Source organism: Vipera ursinii, assembly GCF_947247035.1.
Source record: "Vipera ursinii genome assembly, chromosome: 2".
Classification (NCBI taxonomy): domain Eukaryota; kingdom Metazoa; phylum Chordata; class Lepidosauria; order Squamata; family Viperidae; genus Vipera; species Vipera ursinii.
The window spans coordinates 231,830,576-231,851,136 of NC_139513.1; the positions used below are offsets into that span (position 1 = coordinate 231,830,576).

Consider the following 20,561-nt stretch of genomic DNA (forward strand, 5'->3'; position numbering starts at 1 on the left):
ACACGATGTTTGTTCCATTCATATTAGTAGTGCATAAAGGTTTTGAAAGTGTTCTTATGTAAATTAGTTAAGTACATTTGTTGGCATTAATACTGTAGTATGCAGAAGATCATATTTGGTTTTCAGTGAAAATTCTCTAAGCCTGTTCTTTGCATTTTTTCTAGAGTGATACAAATAATAACCCAGCTTCTCTTACTATAAAGAATGTCTCATCAAGTGACAGTGGCATACAGATTTACTGTATAGCAGAAAATACTGTGGGTGAAGACCAAGCTTCTGTCGACCTCACTGTGTTCTGTATGTAAATAACTTTATACAAAATTTTCATGCAGAAAATCGTAGCCTAATGAAAAAATTGGGAGCTAACATTTTGGAATTTATGCTAAACTTTTCCCAGAAAGAGATATCATTTATAACATAAAGATTTGCAAGAAGTGAATTAGCTTGAGAATTGTATCCTTTTCTTTTCTGACTCTCCTCAGTGATTTATAGCCATAATTATATGCCATCACACCAATGAAATTCTTCATCTCAATTTGCTATAGGATTCAATGTATTTATTACTATTACTACATCAGCCATTAAGTAAGTGATATTGGTAAATGCCAGTAGCGGGGTAAATGCCATTAACAGATAATAATATGCTTATGATGTCTAGGACGATGTTCCAGTCAATATTAAAATTATTATTCCGTCCTCTAAAGTGGTCTATTTTTAAAGGAGATGCAGTTTCTAAGACTGTCTCTCACCAACTACTGAAATTTGCCTGGCAGTTCTTAGTGTTGATAGTGACCTTAGAAAAGGAATATGAAATGGAGGGACTAAATCAGGAGGCATCTGGTAGAGCAAATGCACAGCTGTCCTGATTCCCAGAGAAACCCCCAAATCAATTCCCACCACCCACCAATGGTGTGGTAGTCAACAGAGGTGGTATGGGTCCTATTCTACCAACCTGTCTTCTAGATAATTCCTTTATTATTATACCCAAACAAGATTATTTTCAAATTCCATTCATTCTGCCTTTCTGCTTGTATCTCAGTTTCATTTGAACAAGCTGTCTGATTGACAAAGAAGAGAATACATGAAAGACTCAGGTTTTTTTCCATTGTTATTATAGTTGCACCAAATATCACATTTCTTGAAATACCATATTCGGACCATCACTGGTGCATTCCATTCAGTGTGAGGGGAAATCCACAACCTGTCTTGACTTGGCTGCACGATGGGGCTAAACTGAATGAATCAGAATATATCTGGACCAAAATTCATGTTACCAATCGGACAGAATATCATGGCTGCCTCCAGCTGGACAATCCTACGCATGTCAACAATGGCAATTATACTTTGGTGGCACAGAATCAATATGGAAAAGATGAAGCCAACATCTCTGCTTATTTTATGGAAGATCCTGGAGGTAGTAAGTAATAATAAAATTAGAACATTGTTGAAGCATTAAGTAGTTTTTATATATATAATGGTAGCATTAGGTGTAATAATGTCACTGAAAATTAAGCATTCATCTATTTACTTGCAAGAGTAAAGAAAATTTTAATCCCTTGTACTATTAAGATAAAAGGTCAGATGATTAAAATGCTAAAAAGCAAAGGTATGCAAATATAATATAATCTTCCTCTGAGTGAACAGCAATGTAGCCTTAACTTTCTGTGATATCTATATCTCTGCTTAGGATCTTTAGCCAATAATAGAATATTCTTATATGGTTAAATTAATAGTAAAAGTAATATTTTCTTATTTTCAATATTGCAGTACAAGATTAAAAGTATATTACTGCCACTGAAGGGAGCATTTTCCATCCATTTGCTTGCTTAACTTTTACTTTCTTTTTGTCATCAGTCACCAGGGTCTACTTTTAGTAACTGATTAGATCAGATGGATTTAGCATAGTTTCCTCAACGTGAAATTACTGTTTTCCTTTGAATAAAAACAATTAAGTCTTTTTTTCAGATATCCTTAAAGCTAATTGCATTTCTTACATTTACCTGTGATTTTAATTAAATGTGATTTAAGTCATATCATCTTTCTTTTTTATCACTACTGCTAGCAGAATTATTAATTATAGGAAACTCTATGAATGCTGGGATTTTTTTTGTTTTTTCTGTGATGAATAGATCACATAAATGCAATCATAGTGGTGGAATGATCTATAAATTTCTAACACTGGGGACACTTTAAAAGAAAAAAAAATGGTAAATTAATTGACTAGAGGTTGCCTGGCTATGGGCTAAGGTGGCTGGGGGCATGATGGGAATTGTATTGTAATACATTTGGAGAAAACCAGCTTGGGGAAGGCTGGATAAGATTTTTTCTTCCCCTCAAGGAAAAAAAACGGCAATACATAAAGGGAAAAGAAATAAAAATGGATTGAATGTGGACAGAACTGAGAGAGTGTTAAAAGCCTTATTCTGTTTATCTTGCAACTTATAAAAGTATAGGGTTAGAGTAGTGCTTGATGCCTAATGCCAAAACTCTGTCCTGGTGAAGAAGACTAACCTAAATGATACATATAATTTATTAATGGCTTTATTACTCCACTTAATATATCATTGACTTTAACAAAATCTCCTTGACTTCTGCACCTGGAATAGTTTATACATGGAACGTAATTATGCCACCCATTTCCCCGGTAAGGTGACTCTAACATCCCTAATGAGGAACTACAATAGATTAGTTCAACTTTTGTAAAGGTGTACTCTCTGTTCCCTGCGTTGTACTTTTCAAGCATAATAATGAATACTTTGACCTGGATCTTATACAGACAAGGATGGTATCTTGGGATAGTTGTCAAATATTTGATATCCTGGAAATGTGCTTGTGCAGATATATGATAGTTTGGGATTCAGAACAGAATAGAAAAACAAAATTGGAAGGGACCTTGGAGGTCTTCTAGTCCAATTCCCTGATCAAGCAGGAGAACCCTATACCATTTCAGACAAATGGTTGTCCTGTTTCTTCTTAAACACTCCAATGTTGGAGCACTCACAACTTCTGGAGGTTACTTATGATTCTTAAGTACTTATGGTATAAGTAAGTGTCAGCTACTTACGGTCTGCCTTAAAGGTATTCCCAGCAGTGTTCTGCACTGGATGCTTTAAATCATATTTCTTCTTTCAATCTAAGATATCTTCATTGCCTTACAAAGCAGCCCTACGAGACTTCCTGTGCTGCAAAGTTTTGCTTAAAGTCGGGGAGAGAGTCTTGAATGGGATAGATAACTTGTACCCAGTGGCCTCACTCCTGCAGGAATATGTTTTAACATGATAAATGTGCTGCTTCTTTGGGCTCTGACCTAAATTTAGTATGCCAGAAACTAAAATTCATTTTGTATGTAGTTTGATTATCAGCATTTTAAAAGGACATTAGAATAAACAGTATTTGTCCATCTTTTCCCATTATGTAAATAAAGATAAATGTGAAAAGATAAAATCTGCTGTGATTACATTCAAAGTTTTTGTTGCTATTTAAGATGAATACAAATCATTCTTGGAATCGTAGCATGGCTATTGTTTCTTTGCATTGTCATTGTAAATTGTACATTCTGCACAATGAAACATGACAAGTAGACCCACACCCTGGTATTATATTCATTTCCATGCCTACGTGCTAGCATTAAATGTTACTGGATGTTTAATGAGCAGGAATATGCTCCTTGAGATTAGAATTGATTTTATGTCATCATAGAACCGACAAATACTTGAATAACAGTGTGATCTTATACTTGTATACTCAGAGGTCAGTTTCACTGAGTTTAGTGAGGCATATTCTCACTGAACCTTGAAAAGTGTGTGCAAAATTGCAGATTTAAAGGCTATAAGATAAATCTATGCACTTTTTAAGTGCAATTACCATAATCAAATTCAGAAGATCATTTTTATCTCAAAGATGAAAACAGTCATAATGTGTGCTAAGATTCTGTACTGACAGAGACAGATAATTAATTTTTCTTAATGTTTGCTATGTAAATCTTTCAGTAGGTATGCATAATATCTAGTAACAATGTTCTGTCTGTTAAAGTCTATTGTTGCATGTTACTATGACTAAGAAAATGGTTAGAACTTTGCAGATATAACAATAGGACTATTAAGCAAATAAGAGCCTTTTATTGTCAGTGGTTTATGGGACGCAATAAACAATCTACAACCAGCCATTTTATTTTAAATCTCTGGCCAAGAGGAAAATTGTACAATTAACCCTAAACAGAGTAGTGCAACATAGGAAGGGAATTCATTCCGTCCTTCTCCATTGTTTGGGAGAGTTAAGTGGGAAAAGAAATTAATTTCTAATTTCCCATACTATTTCAGAACTTTCATATGCAAGTTTTTTTCAAGAAAGTATTGGCTTCATTTTGCTTTTTATATTTCAAACCATCTTTAGAACATTCTAAAGTTGCACCAGTTTTTCATATAAAACTATCAAATTTATGTTAGAGAATAATAATATGTTTCAAATGTAATTACATGTAATTTTTATTACTAATATTTAAACCAGTTAGACATAGAGACAAGTTCATTATCCAGATAATTTGTTAATATAAAATATGTACATAAAGCTGTACAGAAGATATATTTTTTGCTCTGAGCACAAAAGTTTGAGGTTAAGTTTGGCTTCTGTTCTTATTCAGAGCAGGCGGTAAAATATTTTTTACTATTATAATTATTGAAATTGTTCCAAAAGTTTCTAAAATAAGTAATAGAGGATTAGAATACCAATTTACTTTTGAAGTAGGAGAGGCAAAATGGTTTTTGAAACAAATGAGAAAAAGTCAAACACTTGTTATATTCCTATGTTTTTGTTTTTTAATTTGGCTTCTGTTGGCAAGTTCTGAGAATTTTAGTGATAGCTACAACTAACAATATAATCACCCTTTTTAAAATTTGGAATAAGTCAAAAAGAGAAACGGAAAGTTCATCTGGGTCTGGATTCCTCACTGGGATGTATTTATTGTTGCCTTTGGGAGCCTTCCCCAGCTCATGTCGGAGGACTAGCATACAGTATACAAGGTCAGTAAATGACAGAAACCTCCTAATGGCATTGGTGTGCCCTGGCCTTCGTGTAACGGTTCTCCTATTTGAAAAAATGATACCATAAAGTGGTATCAGTTGCATCAAACAACTGAGTTCTCAAATTTCTGCTAATTCTTGTAGATCCCTTCCTTTCCCAAGGAAGACAAGACACCATAAAAATAGTTATCAGAAGAAGTCAGTGTGAGTAAACTAAAGTCTTCCTTTCAGGCATTGAGTGGACCTCAGCCCCTTTTTTTTCTGGAAAAGCTTGTAGGGCCTTTCCCTTTGAAGCTCAAGACCAGGTGGGTCAGGTCTTACAGGTAGGCACTTTAGTGTCTCATGAGTAAGCTCACAGAGCTCTTCCTCCACAGAGCAATACCTGGAATGCTGGTTTCCAACCCCAGATGAGACAGAACTTACAGGTAGGCAACCCAGAGTCTCCTAAGACAGCTCATGTGAGAATTCCTCATAGGCACATAACATATATTATGGTATGCATTTATTTTCTCTAGTGAAATGATCAAGAAATAATTAAAAGAGTACAAATAAAAAGGATGCCACCTGCGTGAGTTGAAACAGGTGCAAAGCAGGGGTGAATACAAAGCAAGAAGTTGTGTTCTTGGCTCAGAAAGAAACAGTCCCACTCAGAACATATCTCTTAAGGATATTTGAGTGGATCGTGTTCTGACAAACAGAAATTGAAATATTTCAAGTGTTTTGCCATCTGAACAATCTGAACTTGAAGTAACCCTTTTACTCCCTTGTTTAGTGTCCTAGGTGGCATAGTATTCTGCGTACAACCTGATGTACAGAAAAAATGATCAAGGAAATGATTTTTATTTTTTTCTTCAACATAACAATTTCAAAAGCAAATTGTGTACGCAACAGTTGTTCCAATGCTTTCTGTTGCCAGGGATTGCACAAGAGCCACCGAACTGATCTCAGCAAAAGAGTGGCACCAGTAGTTGAATTTCAGCACAACCCATTTATCATGTTGCAACAGCAAAATATATCTTTTTTTCTTACATAATATTTTTATAAAGCTCCACATAAAACTAAAGCAACATAGTGCTCGCGTTTGGCAGTGTGAAAGCTGAAAAGCAGAACAGTATTATCTGTACAACATATACATGAGGCAGATTTCTACACTTGGCAGTGTGCCTAACAAAGAAAACATAACAAATTACACACTGGGCAGCTACATAACTTAAAACTCAACTTCAATTTCTTCACAGCAAAGAATGTAAAACAATAGGAAATTTAGCTATGGGGAAATGAGAAGTCTTTTTTTTCTATGTCCAGTTGGTTGGCCTTTCCAAATGTCCTCAGTTGAACAGCACGTAACATTAGAGGCAGTGCACACTATGTAAGTTGGGTGAATTAACGATGGGGCCTAGCCACATCATCAGTGCCAATTAATGAATGTTTTGATAAACTGTAAGTGCCTGGTGATAGTCTGGAGGGTAAGGGTAGGGCTTGATATTCAATAAACCTCTATTGGGTATTTGGAAAGTCCAATACCAATGTATACATGTAGCAGGAAAATTATATGCACTGTGTACCAACATGTTACAATAATTTAATTGATTTCTCCTCAAATAAAGAACTACTTCTTATTTGGGAACTGTTTGGAGGAATGGAGGGAACTAGATGTGGAAGTATAATTAAAGGTAAATGAAAAATACAAGAGGCAGAGGAATCTCTCTCATACTTTTTTCCTTTCCTCTTAACCTCTTGCTTAACTAATTAATTAGCCTACACAGTATTATTAATTTTAGAGCATAGGACGGAAGGACAATTGTCTAGGCAAGCAATGATACTGTCACCTATAAATCTCAAACTCAAAAATCTGACTACAGTCTTTAACCTCTCTCTCCATTCCAAGAGCAACATTCCAAAATGGCTTCAAATCTTTTGAGCAGGTGACTTTCACTCTATCTTAACCTCTCCTTAAGTAGCTGTGCCTATTATTTTATTATCTCTGCACTTTCCAAGTCTCTATATTTTTAAGGAATTTAAAAACAAAACCAACACAAATGTGATATGTAGGAACACTCAAAATTTAGAACAAACATCCCACTTTTTCCAAGCTCTGAACAAAGCACTAGAATATGGTGTGGCTTTTTTTCCCCAGAACTTGGAGTGTTCCAAGCTAGGATACATCTCTAGTGCAAACACGTTACATGTTTGAATTTATTTGTTCATCAGATAATTGGGAATGCAGTGGGGAGGAGAGGGGGAGATAGTCTTACCAAATTAGGCTAATCTTATAACAGTAACATTATAAAAGAAAATTGTCTTTGTTGATCTTTAGTAAAAAGTGTATTTTTTTCTTGATGTTGATTTATGGACTGAAAATCTTTTATTTTCAAGATTAACACTTAAATTTCTACAGCAGATTTAAAATGAATGACCAAATTTTTTAAAAAGTGTAATGTATGACACGTGTTTAGTATCAGAACCTTCCCTAACATGGTATCTTCCTAAATATATTGTACTGTAGCTGTCAGATTTATTAATTGTGAATTGTGGAAATTGTATTGCAACATACTTGGAAGGAACTAAGTAAGGGAAGTCTGCATTAAGGATTGGAGTGGACTGTTGTATTATTTTCTTTCTTTCAGAAAATATTGGTTCATACTTATAGATATAAATGATCCCAATTAAAATCTGAACTCTAATTTTATGAAAATTGTTGAATTAGTGTATTATCAAAGTGAAATCCAATTGTGCCAAACAATGCAGTAAATCTTTTCTCTGTACTGTAGTCATCCTTCATGTACTCAGTTCCATCCTGGAGAACAGGGTGTCATTCCAGATCTGAGGTCATGCAAGAACTGCAGTAAGAAGAAGTAATGTTATGTGTAAAAGGGATCACTTTTGATTTGGGATTTTGCACCCATAGCCAGGAAATTGTAGAATAAATCATTTGCTTCTGGCAATGGTAAGCTCAGTGCTACGTTAAATATAAAGTAAATGTAAATGTGATGCAATTACACAAGTTGTTTTGCTATGATATATTTCTTTTTCTTTCTGTTCTATAGGTAGTCCGTTCTATGATCATCCTGGTTACATTGGTATATTTTCCTTTTCTATTTTATATATAAACATGTAGTAATTAAATGTTTGAATGAGAAAATAGATATTTTACTCTGATATGATTTGCATGTTGTTTAAATATCACTAGAAATGTTTTTGATGGGCATGATTCAGCTGCGGTTAACATTTTTAGTGTCAATACTTTGAACTTTGGAGATGTTGACATATACTCAATTCTTTCATTAAAAATGATGTGCTATCCTGCTGACTTTTCTTAATCAGAATAATTTTACGAATGAAGGTGAATACATGTGTCCCAGGATAATGTTGCAGGATCCAATAATTTTCCTCATCATATTCATTTAAAATGTCATGCCATAACCAGTAGTTCACTTCTGAACCTTTGGCGGTATGATTATGCAATAATCATTGTGATACAATAGTAAAAAAAAATCCCCATTCCAGTTTCTTAGGTCTTCATAGAGAGATCATGCAATTTTTAAATTTCTTTATATTTTGATCAATCTTGACAATGTCTCTTGTTTTATTTTTGAGATCTTAGTGCCCCTCAATCTAAAGAGAAAACATACTGAATTAAGATGAGATAATCCATTTTTATTTGTTGTTACTAATTTCAGTTCACAATGTGGAACAAAATGTACAACGTATAGTGATATATCCAGTGTTATTGATAAATCAGAAATTAGTTTATTTCTCAGAGCACTGTTTAAATTTCAAGGTGCTTTGAATTTTCAGCTTTTTATAGAAATTTTGTCTGCTAACTTAATCATAATTTCCTTTATATGAAGAAAATTAATGCTTCAATCCTATACATATCTATCTGTAAGTAGGGCTTATTTTAAGATATGGGGTAAACTTCACTGCCTGAGAAATGGTAGGAATATTTAAGCTAATGGAATTGTTATTTTAAAGAATACTAAATAGCTCTCAATTAGCTTTGGAATCCATAATTTTATTTGCTTGATTTGTGAGATATAGACTTAATTGACGCATCATTGGACTGGGAATTTTCATAAGATCAATAAACTGTTTTTTTTCCTCACCTGCTCAAAGACTAATAATATGTAGGACTCGCATACTAATTAAAATTATTTACAATGCAGTGATATTATTTTATTTAAAATTCTATATTTTTGTATAATTGCATTCATCCTTGAAACAATGTTTCTGTACACCCTTGTATCTGCTGCCAAAGTAGGAAAGCTGCTCAGTCCTGATAAATAAATCGATATTTTTAATTGTGAATCAGTCAGCATAAATGTTAAAGGAATATGACTTTATTCCATATCATTAAAATTGTATATATTAAATTATAAATGATACATGGAAAGATTAAAAAGTTATAAACAAAAGGAATAGACAACAAAACTCCTGTAATATGGAACTCTTTCTGTTCCGGATTTCAGCCATGCATTCTTTTCTCCCTATTCTCTACATTTCTTATCCCCTTCTCCACCCCCTTAATATTAGTTAGCATTCCAGGGCCATTGAATAAAGGACCATCAGTTGTTTTGCTTTCTCCCTGTCTTTCCTTAGTGCTAAAATCAATTTGTTCTATAGTATTGATGGAAAGTGATGGATACCAATAGACATTGTGCTTTCTAACAGAAAATAGCCCTCATCTGAAATAGATTTTAGTACGACCTTTAATACATTCTCCCCAATTAAGCCTAGCAGCATTGCATTTATATCAACCATTGCTCTCTCCTACAATTATCTTCATAGCACAGCATCAGAAAATCCCTTTTCCCCCTTGGCTGGGCACATTTTGCAATCATCAAACAATGGAGTTGTGGTGGAACTAGGTATGTGAAGGGATCTCATGCATATTGGACTCCCTAGACAACAAATGTTAGACAAATCCAGGAAACAGTTTCATTTTCTTTCCTCCCGTGAAGCAACTGAATATTTTTTTTATTCCGGTGGAATGTAAATTTGATCAATTAGTAACTATCCTTTGAGGTGGCAAAACTTAAATTCACTATTTTGGTTCTTTAGCTCTGAACCTTTATGGTTTTAAATATTTTAACAGCCCAAGAAATGTCATCTTTGGGGTAGTTTATAAGTTCTTTTAATGATTAAAATAGATTATAGGAGCAAGGCACATTAAAATACTATCCAAGATTTTATATTTCCATACACTTGGTATTTTTATGTTGTTTAGTATGGCGAAACATGTTTTCAGATTGTTTATGCAAAAAATAGGAAAGACTTAAACTGAAATCTAAAGTTCTCATCTTAGAAGAGGAGAGGAAAAGGGAGAGTGGTTGGAGTGGTTGGGCTTATAGAGGGCTAATATCACACTTAATTCTGACTTAGATAGCAGCTCAGTCTTTTTGCCAACTTCTTTTTCTTCATCCTTCCCACCCTCTCCCCAGGCTGTCAAAAGTAATATTAAAATAATTGCCAGCAATACAAATCAACTTGCTAAAAGATAAATGATAGGGAACAAGATATTTCAGAAAAGTCAAAACGTTTTATATAGCTTGGGAGAAGAATGACATTACTTAAAGTGATTCTCTAATAATAAGACAAAAGAATCTGTATGAGTAAAATTATTATTTTTGCTTGCTCAATTTCTAGTCTTAGATCTGGAAACATCATTCCCTCCCACCCCAGAAGTCATTAAAATTATATAAAAGAGTGAACTCAAGCTGTATAATTTTCAACGCATTAACAGAAAACATTTTGCATGATACCACTTGGTACAACAGGAAACTAAATATTCCTTTAAATATTTATATAATTACACCGAACATTATGATTATTTGTTTTTAGTTTTCAGAATTGGCTCAATCCATATGATCAGATATTTCTGTTTGCCCTTTATATTTTAGGTTCGTATAAAATAATGTAACCATTTCCTACTTGTGCCATTCATTTATAACTCCTGTAATTTCTAAGAAGAAACTTATTTGGAGAAAACTTATATACAAGTAGTTGTTAACTTACAACAGTTCATTTAGTGGCTGTTCGAAGTTACAATGGCACTGAAAAAAGTGACTTATGACCATTTTTCACACTGATGACCAATGCAGCATCCCTATAATCATGTGATCAAAATTCAGGATTCACATTTATGACCGTTGCTGTGTTCTGGGGTCATGTGATCACCTTTTGCCACCTTCTGACAAGCATAGTCAATGGGGAAGCCAGATTCACTTAACAGCTATGTTACTAAATTAATTGCTGCAGTGATTCAGTTAATTTAATTTAATTTAATTTAATTTATTGAGATTTCTATACCGCCCTTCTCCCTAAGGGACTCAGGGCGGTTCACAGGGCATATATAAATAACAATACAAAAATTAAAAAAACAATTAAATCAATGCCCAAGTTAAAACAAGAATGATAAAACAAGCCTATAAAAACCCATATACCCCCATCAGGCCAGACCCGCTAGTTCAAATAAATGGGTCTTCAACCCGCGACGGAAGGATCGGAGGTCTGATGCCGTCCGGAGCTCAACTGGCAGTTGGTTCCATAATGCCGGAGCACCCACAGAGAAGGCCCTCCCCCTGGGGGCCACCAGTCGACATTCCTTGACCGGAGGCACCCTGAGGAGGCTCTCTCTGTGGGCACGCACAGGGCGGAGGGGAGTCGACGCCGGCAGCAGGTGGTCCTCGAGGTATCGCGGACCCATGCCATGTAGGGACTTAAAGATCATAACCAAAACCTTGAACCTTACCCGGAAGACAACTGGTAACCAATGCAGCTCACGGAGCAAAGGTGTAACATGGGAGTACCGGGAAACTCCCAAGACAACTCTCGCGGCCGCATTCTGTACCAGTTGGAGCCTCCGAGTAGTCTTCAAGGGAAGCCCCATGTAGAGAGCATTACAGTAGTCTAGGCGAGAGGTCACGAGCGCATGAGTGACCGTACATAAGTTAACAAATGTAGCAAGAAGAGTCATAAAAATGGGGCAAAACTCACTTAACAAATTTCTCACTTAGCGACATAAATTTTGGGCTGTATTAAGAAATGATAAAAGAATGGAAGCTTGATGTGACAATAACCTCACTCTTGCTTTTGAATTTTATGACTTTCTTGAATCTTGAGAGGAATTGTGCTTGCTAATTAAGCCTGTCAGGAATACACTCTGCAAGTGGCTTTAATTGTGTTTGCATTTTTAAATTTTAAAATATATATAGGTCATGGGCAAAATTTTTGACTTCTAGGTTTGGAAGGCTAGGCTGAAAACCCTTTCCTTTTTAAAAAGAACTTCTCACCAATCTCCACTTTTTTTAAAAAAAATGGTGTAGTCAGATAGGGTCGCCTGTCTAACACCTTCAGGAGCAGATTGGCTTAAAAAAAACTAGTAGAATTGATGATGGGAACCAATCCTTCTCTCCCCCTCCTCCTTGTTAACACTTGGGAATCTTTACTATCAAGTAAAATTCTCCAAAATGCAAATATTGTGTCTGTACTTTGCATGGGCCATACACTACAATCTTCTCAACTACTTGATATCCAAGTCACATCACAGAATTACAGAGAATTTTGCAGGAATCAAAATCATTCCTATTCTGCTTGGAATATTAAATAATTAATCCCAAACTTAAATAGTTAGCATTTCTCAAAAGGCAGCATTATTCCTCACAATACTTGAATTCTGGCCAACCTTGCACCAGGGAGAGAGAAATCTGTGAATTTTGTTTCTCTCAAGTTCTCATTTGTGCAGTCTTAATTTTATTTCAACACATTTTTGTATCAGTTAAAGAAATTTAGAAGAAAATTAATGGGGACATTATTGAACAGCTTTTCAAAAAAATTATTCTTTTGTCCATCCAGATTCCTACATGAATTAAATTGTTTTCCTATTGCATGGTATGTTAGCTGGAAGTTAGCTTTTTTGCCGGTCTGGAATGTTTCTGCATTGTGCAATAATTTAATTTTTATTGTATTAATAGATTTTATTATATTCCATCTTAAAAATTCCCAGATTTACTACATTAAAAACACTCCCACATCTTTTAAAATCTTTGCATTTTGTTTGAAAATAGGTTCCTTTTTCAGATTTAAAAATACACACAGAACCCACAAACAATAGCAGATCAGAAGCAGCAGAAAAAGCTAGGGAATTTCAGTTGTCTCAGGCAATCATGAATATTTCCAGTTTTCTACAAGTATCTCCATTTTGTCTAGTATTCTGTCTCATAGTACATATGAGTGTAGCTTCTCTCCTTCCCTCTAAATAACTGCACATCTCTTTCATTATTTCACATAATCTTCATTCTGACTTCCATGCACCTACAGTCTTAAACAAGTCATATAGCAACGTGGCAAATAAGTAGATAGAATTGGAACAGTGTGTTCCAAAATCTTTGGAAATTTTAATTGTATGTGTTTAGCTTTTTTAGCAGACACACACAAAAAAACATCACAATACTGAAAGAAAATAAATATGTCCTTTCTCTTAGAAGATTATGGAACACCAACAAATGATTTTGAAGACACTACAAATAATAGTAATCAAGTTACTTCTACGGATGTGTCAAACAAAGACAATGAAGATAGCATCACTGTAAGTATAAATATCATTTCCTGGTTACTTTCTCAGTAAGAATCTAGTTGGCCTAGGATATTTTAGCTTGCAACAAGACACTATTTTGCATGTACCCTGGAGCTTTTAGCTGTCATTTTTTAACGTGAAGCAATTTTGTAAGGACAAGCTGGTCAAATTTAGACATAACATTATTTACATAATTTGATTCATGCATTTCAGCTCATACTAGGAAATGATGGCTCCAAAGCCACAAAAATGTAGCTTTCATTTACACTTTGAACTTGTTTCCTTTAGCATGTAAAATAAAGCATAATGCTAACTGAAAGGCTACAGTGCACCCTGAAATAATTGAGATGACCAAAAGATTGGCACATCATGGTTTAAATCATGTTCACATTTCCTTCATTTAATTTTCTGCATCTTCTAAATGTGCTTGGATTACAGTCTCCAGATGTCTATCCTTTGATTTTACTAGTAAGCTCGGAGTTCTGGTACGTGTAGTCCAAGCGCATTTAGAAGATGCCAAGTTAGAGGAGCTATGTAAAGTTCTGGTCCTGCCTTAGGCATAATAATAGCAGGATATCCTTGGGCCAGTCACTTTCTCTCATCCCCAGAAGGGAGGCAATGGCAAAACAATTCTGAAAATTTTTTCCAAGAAAACTGCAGGAACTTGTCCAGGTAGCCTCTGATAATCTGACATGATTGAATGGAAAAAAACCCCTCCACACACCCATACTATATGTTTAAGAATGTTGACAATATGTTAAAAAGGTAAAGGTAAAGGTTCCCCCGCACATGCGTGCTAGTCATTTCCAACTCTGGGGGCCGGTGCTCATCTCCATTTCAAAGCCGAAGAGCCAGTGCTTGGCCGAGGACGTCTCCATGGTCATTTGACCAGCATGACTAGATGTCAAAGGCACACGGAACGCTGTTACCTTCCCACTGTAGTGGTCCCTATTTTTCTACTTGCATTTTTACGTGCTTTCGAACTGCTAGGTTGGCAGAAGCTGGGACGAGTAACAGGCACTCACTCTGTTATGTGGCACTCAGGATTCGACCCGCCAAACTGCCAACCATCTGATTGACAAGCTCAGCGTCCTAACCCACTGAGCCACCGCATCCCTTGACAATATGTTATGTTAATATTAATACCAAATAATCTAATTAATATTATTAGAATAGTGAAAATTGAAAAAATTGTGCAGTTTGATTTATTGTTGTTTGTTTTATTCCTAGGTGTATGTTGTAGTGGGAATTGCTGCACTGGTGTGCACTGGCTTAGTTATTATGCTCATTATTCTCAAGTTTGGAAGACATTCTAAGTTTGGAATGAAAGGTAAGATGACTCCTTTTAATTCTTCTTTCCATATGCTTCTCTGCTAATTGTTTTACATAGTTATTTAGACAATAACAGGTATACAGTTCAGTTCTCTTATTCAAACAGTTATTCAAATTGTTTAAATATGTATAGGTAACATATTTCTGTTGCAATGTTTCTGTTGAATTCAATGATTTTCAGTGGATTGATGGTTCTGACAGAAATTAATTTACATGCAATGTAGGTTCCACCTCACTTGATTGATATATAGTAATATATTTTGCAAGAAATATTACAGTTATTTTATTTTTGAAGAACTTTTCATATGAAGTCTGGGGACTTTAGATTGGACCTTGCCTAAACATTTCTTCAACACCTCCCCCGCTTCAATATATTTTCCTCACTGACCAACCAGAGGAGCTGCCAATAACCATGTTTCTTCTCCTTGTGTTAACCAGCATTGTTTTTTATCCATGGATCCTTAAGATAAGGGCATGAAATCCTGTCATCAGTTCTAAATTACTATAATTCTGATATGATTACATTCCTCCAAAAAGTAGGTACGGTTTATTCCTAAAATAGACTTAATTGCTATGTAAAGAAGTAGAATACAGAATAACAGAGTTGGAAGGGACCTTGTAGGTCATCTAGTCCAACCCGCCACACAATCCCCCTGCCCAGTACTCCCACTGTAAAAGAACCAGTTTAAGTAAAGATAGGGAAGTAGCATCTATTTATATGCAAAGAATATACATAAATCTGTTTTAGGTCCTTCTTTCACCAGTTTTCTTACCATAATGAGGTGTTTTGTCTGACTTTTATGTGAAGTGAGTTTTAGATAAAAAAAGAAGAAAAAAACATTTTTATTCTCAAGGCTGCAGTGAGATTCAAACTACCCTGACATTCCTGTGGTGATAATATCAGCTGAAAACCCACACAATTGTTCATGTAAGTTCTTTACTTAAAATGGTTGTTACCCAGGAGCAGAGCAGCAGTGCCTGCATGATAGATGGTCCAGTGAAAATTGGCTTTAATCCATGAATCAGAGAAGAAATTACCAAGGAAGGAGGGTCATAGAACAGAACAGAATAGAGTTGGAAGGGACCTTGGAGGTCCAACCCTATATCATTTCAGACAAAACTGCAGACATCACTTCTAAAGTCAAGGTTTTAGCTTAGGTCAGTGGATCTTAAACTGGGGTAATTGCTACTTTTTAAATCGTGGACCCAATTTGGGACTACCATTGCTAAGATGCTTGTGAAAACAATAAAGTTGGGTTTTTTTCTGTGTTAATGGCATTATTTAAGCCCAGGAAAAACGGTATTTGCCTGAAACAGTTTAAAAACCATTGTTCTAGGTAATTAGTATTCTTTCAGGAATCTGTAAGGATATACTGTATGTAGTAAAACTATATTTGTGCTTGGTTTTATTTTTATTTTTTTAAAAAAAGTTTTATTAATTTTCTAATTTTACATCCAAAATATTTATGAAACAGTGTGGTGATTGGATAATCAAAAGTCCAATAACAAAATCTTTTTGTACATAGGTCAGGATAGATCAACAAAAATTCCCTCTCCAATTCCCTTAATCATAATATCAAAATCAAATTAATACATTTCTGGTTGTGACAGAGTCAATTAGAACAATTATCAATACATTTTCACAGATACTTATCCATGTCCTGTTTTTAAGTTTTATCTAATTTCAATACAGTGCTCCAAATTAGCCTATGGTATCTAAGAAACTTAATTTTCAGGTAACCCACATTTCCCCTATTTCATTATGTAGTAGTTATCATATCTGAAATACATACATTGTTCATTTAAGTGCATTCTTGTTATATTTCAAAAACATATTCTATCATCTTTGTAATTATCAGTAATTAGCAAGGTATCTTTTGTTGTATCATTCCAAGTTCTATAATACAATTCAAAGTTATGTTCTAGTAGCTAATTTTCATTCCCTTAAAAATCTAGGTCCTGATATAAAATCAGTTTATATCTTTTTAACAGTTCCCCTTAGCCCATTAAAAGCAATTTTAAGCTTTATTGTTACAAATCCCAACATTAAAAAACCCCATTTTAAAACTAACTCTAGGTTTCTTTTTGTGCCAGGCAGGCTTCCATATCATTGCCTTTAACTTCTCAAATGTGTCTCCCTTTCTTCCTACACACATTGTTTGAATCCAGGGAGATCACCCAGTTGTCAATTTTTCAAAGAGAGTGACCCCTTTATAGTCATTAAATTGTCGTTGTAATAAATCAGGTCTCCATGTTTGGCATAGTATAGTTCTCATTAATTCAGTCTGGTCTTCCTTCTTTTGGTCCCATCTGGCTTAGGTAAGAGGTCATGTCCGATGTTATAGTTTTTGCTTGGTTGGTTAGATTCTTAATGTACTGTATTTGAAGGCCTTTGGCATCCTCCATCTTAGTATTGCTTCAGCTTCTGTTGTTTGTTGAATTGTAGATTTTATAGTTGAAATTGAAGTTTGGGCATTAAGGCTCTCAGTAAATTGTACTTGTTGTTCTTTAAAGTCCCCTATTTTGTTGTTGATTTCCTCCTCTTCTGTTAGTTTTTGGATTGTCAGTTCATCGATTGAAGTCAGAGTCTCATTTATTGGGTTTATGCTGTCAGATTTGTCCTTAAGTCTGGCTTTCATTTGTTCAGTCATTGCCAAAATTGTATCAAGTATAAGTTTATAGTCAAGTGGTGGCATATAATCCTCCATTTCTTTGATGTTACAGATAGGCCTTTAGTGGAGGCTATTTTAATAAGAGTCAGTGAATGTCCACCTCCACTATTCCTAAAGGTTGTTTTCAGTGCCAGGTGTTCCCAATTCTTATCTTTACAGATAATGTCAAGGACACACTTGTTACAGCCAGATCTCACAATAAAAAAGGTTTACTTGCTATACCAGGTTTCGCCACAAGATGTCCTCAATAGCATGTAGAATCTTCTTCCAGACTAATATGAGGCTTTTATCCAATTAGTCCATTTTTTAGCAATAAATAGGATAGAAGGTCCCCACAGAGATAAGAACGTTTTAGTAGCCCAAAAATTCCAGAGGTACAAATAGGGCTGTTTAATTATTTAGCTTAGTCATTTGGTTTCTTTTGAGGCTTTAAGGTTTTAGTTCCCCAAGTAAGCAGTCACTGATCTTTCAAGAGAGGGGGAGAAGATTTTCAGAAGAGTCCCACAGGGAAGTAATTAGGGAAGTAAGAAAGGTAAGGTCTCACCCAAATCCTCCAAATTGCTTCGTTGTGCTTGATGGTGATTTTGGCTTTCGGCAGGGAGTGGCTTAGTGATCGGCCATGTTGATGGCCGATCTCTTCTTCTTCAGGCGGGAGGAGCTGCTCTGGATCAAACAGAGGGCTGCCACCCTTCCGCGATCACAAGGAGGGCCTCCTCACAGTGGTCGCCCTTCCAGGGTGACTTTTGACCCTTTTCAGGGTCCTCCAAGGAAGATAGATCGGACAGAGGGGAGAGGCTTCTTCCTGCGCGTCCACTGGTGCCGCGCGCGCAGACCGGAAGCCTTGCTTGTTGAAGTTAACAACATAGTACTACATCTACAAAGATTTACAGTACAGTATTTTGTACGTCAAGCAGATGTAGGCTAACATACTATTAAAGGTTAAATATTCTAAACGTTAAATATTCTGATGCAAAAATGGCATTTTGCAGAGCATAGAATCCTAGTCCTTTTTCATTTTTCTTCATGGCTGATTCCTTTCCCTTCAATGCTTCAAGTTCATTTCACACCATGTCACTTTTTATCCCAGTGTGGTTACTTTGAATAAATAAAAAGAGGAATAGCAGTTTGAGTGGATGTTTCAGAAGGCAGACTGTTGATTATCATGTCACCTGAGCACATTCCAATTCTGTGTCTTTTTATAAATGTTCCTTGACTCTCTGTGTGTTTCTGTTTCTCTGTCTCTCTTCCCCCCACACACAAAATATTGCAAGTATATTTATTTGCATAGGGATGGGATCTTGGCCTCCACATTTCCAGTAAGCAAGGTTATAATTAAGCCTTTGCCATTGTTTCAGAAGGGTTTTGAATGTGTGGGACACATAAAAAAGGGTCTTTTCAGATCCTTAAAGCATCCCTATCTTTTTTCCAGGCTTGAATGGCTGTTTGTGAAGTTGCTTTGGAGCAGGTTTCAGAACAGCCTCATGATCCTGGAAGAAAACATGGCTGTTTTAACAATATGAAAAGAGGTGCTTGGTATGTGCGCTCACTTATTCCAAAGCACCTTTTACCAAGGAATTGAACAGCTCTAGTTATACAATCATATTTATTAGGTTATATGTAATAGTTTTTAAGGGTTTTCTCTGATTTGAATATAAAAATATAAAGGAAAAACATTCCTGCACCTTAATATAAACTCCAATTCTTTAGATAAAATATTTTTGTATGTCATGAGTCACTTTTTTTGTCTAATTCTAAGGTCAGTACAAGTCAGAGGTGATAATAATTACCGTACATAGAAGGAAAAGATTTTTTAAGAAGTTGTATTTCCCAGATTTTCTATTTTAGATTTCTTAATTAGTTTTAAAAGATGATTGAAAATAAAATTTCTCTCTCTCTTTCTCTCTCTCTCAAATGTAATTTAGAAATGTTTTAACCTATGCTTATAGTTTTAAAGTTTTTTTAAAAATGGGTTATATATTAGAAGTACACTACGCATTAATGTATGATGAAGAAGAAGAAGAAGAAGAAGAAAATGTTTCAGGTTAACAAAAGTGTAGAGTTGTGGGTTAACTTATAAGAAAGACACGTTATCTAGTTTGGGAATATTTATTTCTTGTTCAGGATGTAAAACCTATTTAAGATAAACTTTTTAGAAAATAGAAGAGAGCCATTTGGGACAGCAGCTAAGGCAACCTGTAATCCCTTCAGCCTGAAGCTGGCTGGGGGATCTTGGGCCAGTCACGCTCTCTCAGCCCTAGGAAAGGGGCAATGGCAAAGTACTTCTGAAATGTTGCCAAGTAAACTACAGAGACTAGTCCAGGCATTCACTGACAGTACTGACTTGAAGGCACCCCATCTCCCAATTGTAGAAAATGCTTTAAAATATCCTGGATCAGATGGAGAGCTATATTTGTCTTCTAATCAGTCTGAGTATACTTCCCTTTTAGATCACCTATTTCAGTGCATGAAGATTGGTAAATGCTTAAACACAGCTCATGCAATTAAGTTAAGCTTGTTGTTTAACAAATTAATAGGATTACTCTTGGGTAAATGTGCATAGGAGAGTGACAGGAATTTGAACGTACAGAGTTCTTATTTGCATTAATTGTTTTGTTTACTTCTGCAAATAATACAGATGCATCCTTCATTTCTTACTATGTGTAGAAGTGAAATGGCTGTTGCTACTAATGGAGCACGTCTTGCAGTTAGGAGAGTTTCTGATACTCTTTATAATACACATATATTTGTAGTTTGGAGTATTCTCTACTTTCTAAGACTTTTTAGAAGCAAAGGGTATCACAAATACTTCTGGGAATAAAGTAAAATGATAATAGATCAAAAAACTAATTGTTTTATGTCCTTTTAGACCCCAAAAATCAACTATGTGAAATTACTGGTACATTTATTCAATAAATAGGAATAATTTGATTGATATCCCTCATTATTTATTTTGTTTTAATAAAA

The 20,561-nt window shown here is 35.1% G+C and overlaps 1 protein-coding gene across 1 annotated transcript in view; it reads left to right on the plus strand.

Moving 5' to 3' along the window:
* The window catches only part of NTRK2 (neurotrophic receptor tyrosine kinase 2), a gene marked incomplete at its 3' end in the record, with an annotated part of 190,785 nt that overhangs the window by 50,552 nt on the left and 119,672 nt on the right, over positions 1-20,561 (plus strand). The window contains exons 8-12 of the mRNA XM_083355860.1: positions 165-297; positions 1,118-1,417; positions 8,066-8,098; positions 13,502-13,605; positions 14,824-14,923. Coding sequence (XP_083211986.1) covers positions 165-297; positions 1,118-1,417; positions 8,066-8,098; positions 13,502-13,605; positions 14,824-14,923 — 670 coding nt within the window. The remainder of the gene's footprint in view (positions 1-164; positions 298-1,117; positions 1,418-8,065; positions 8,099-13,501; positions 13,606-14,823; positions 14,924-20,561) is intronic.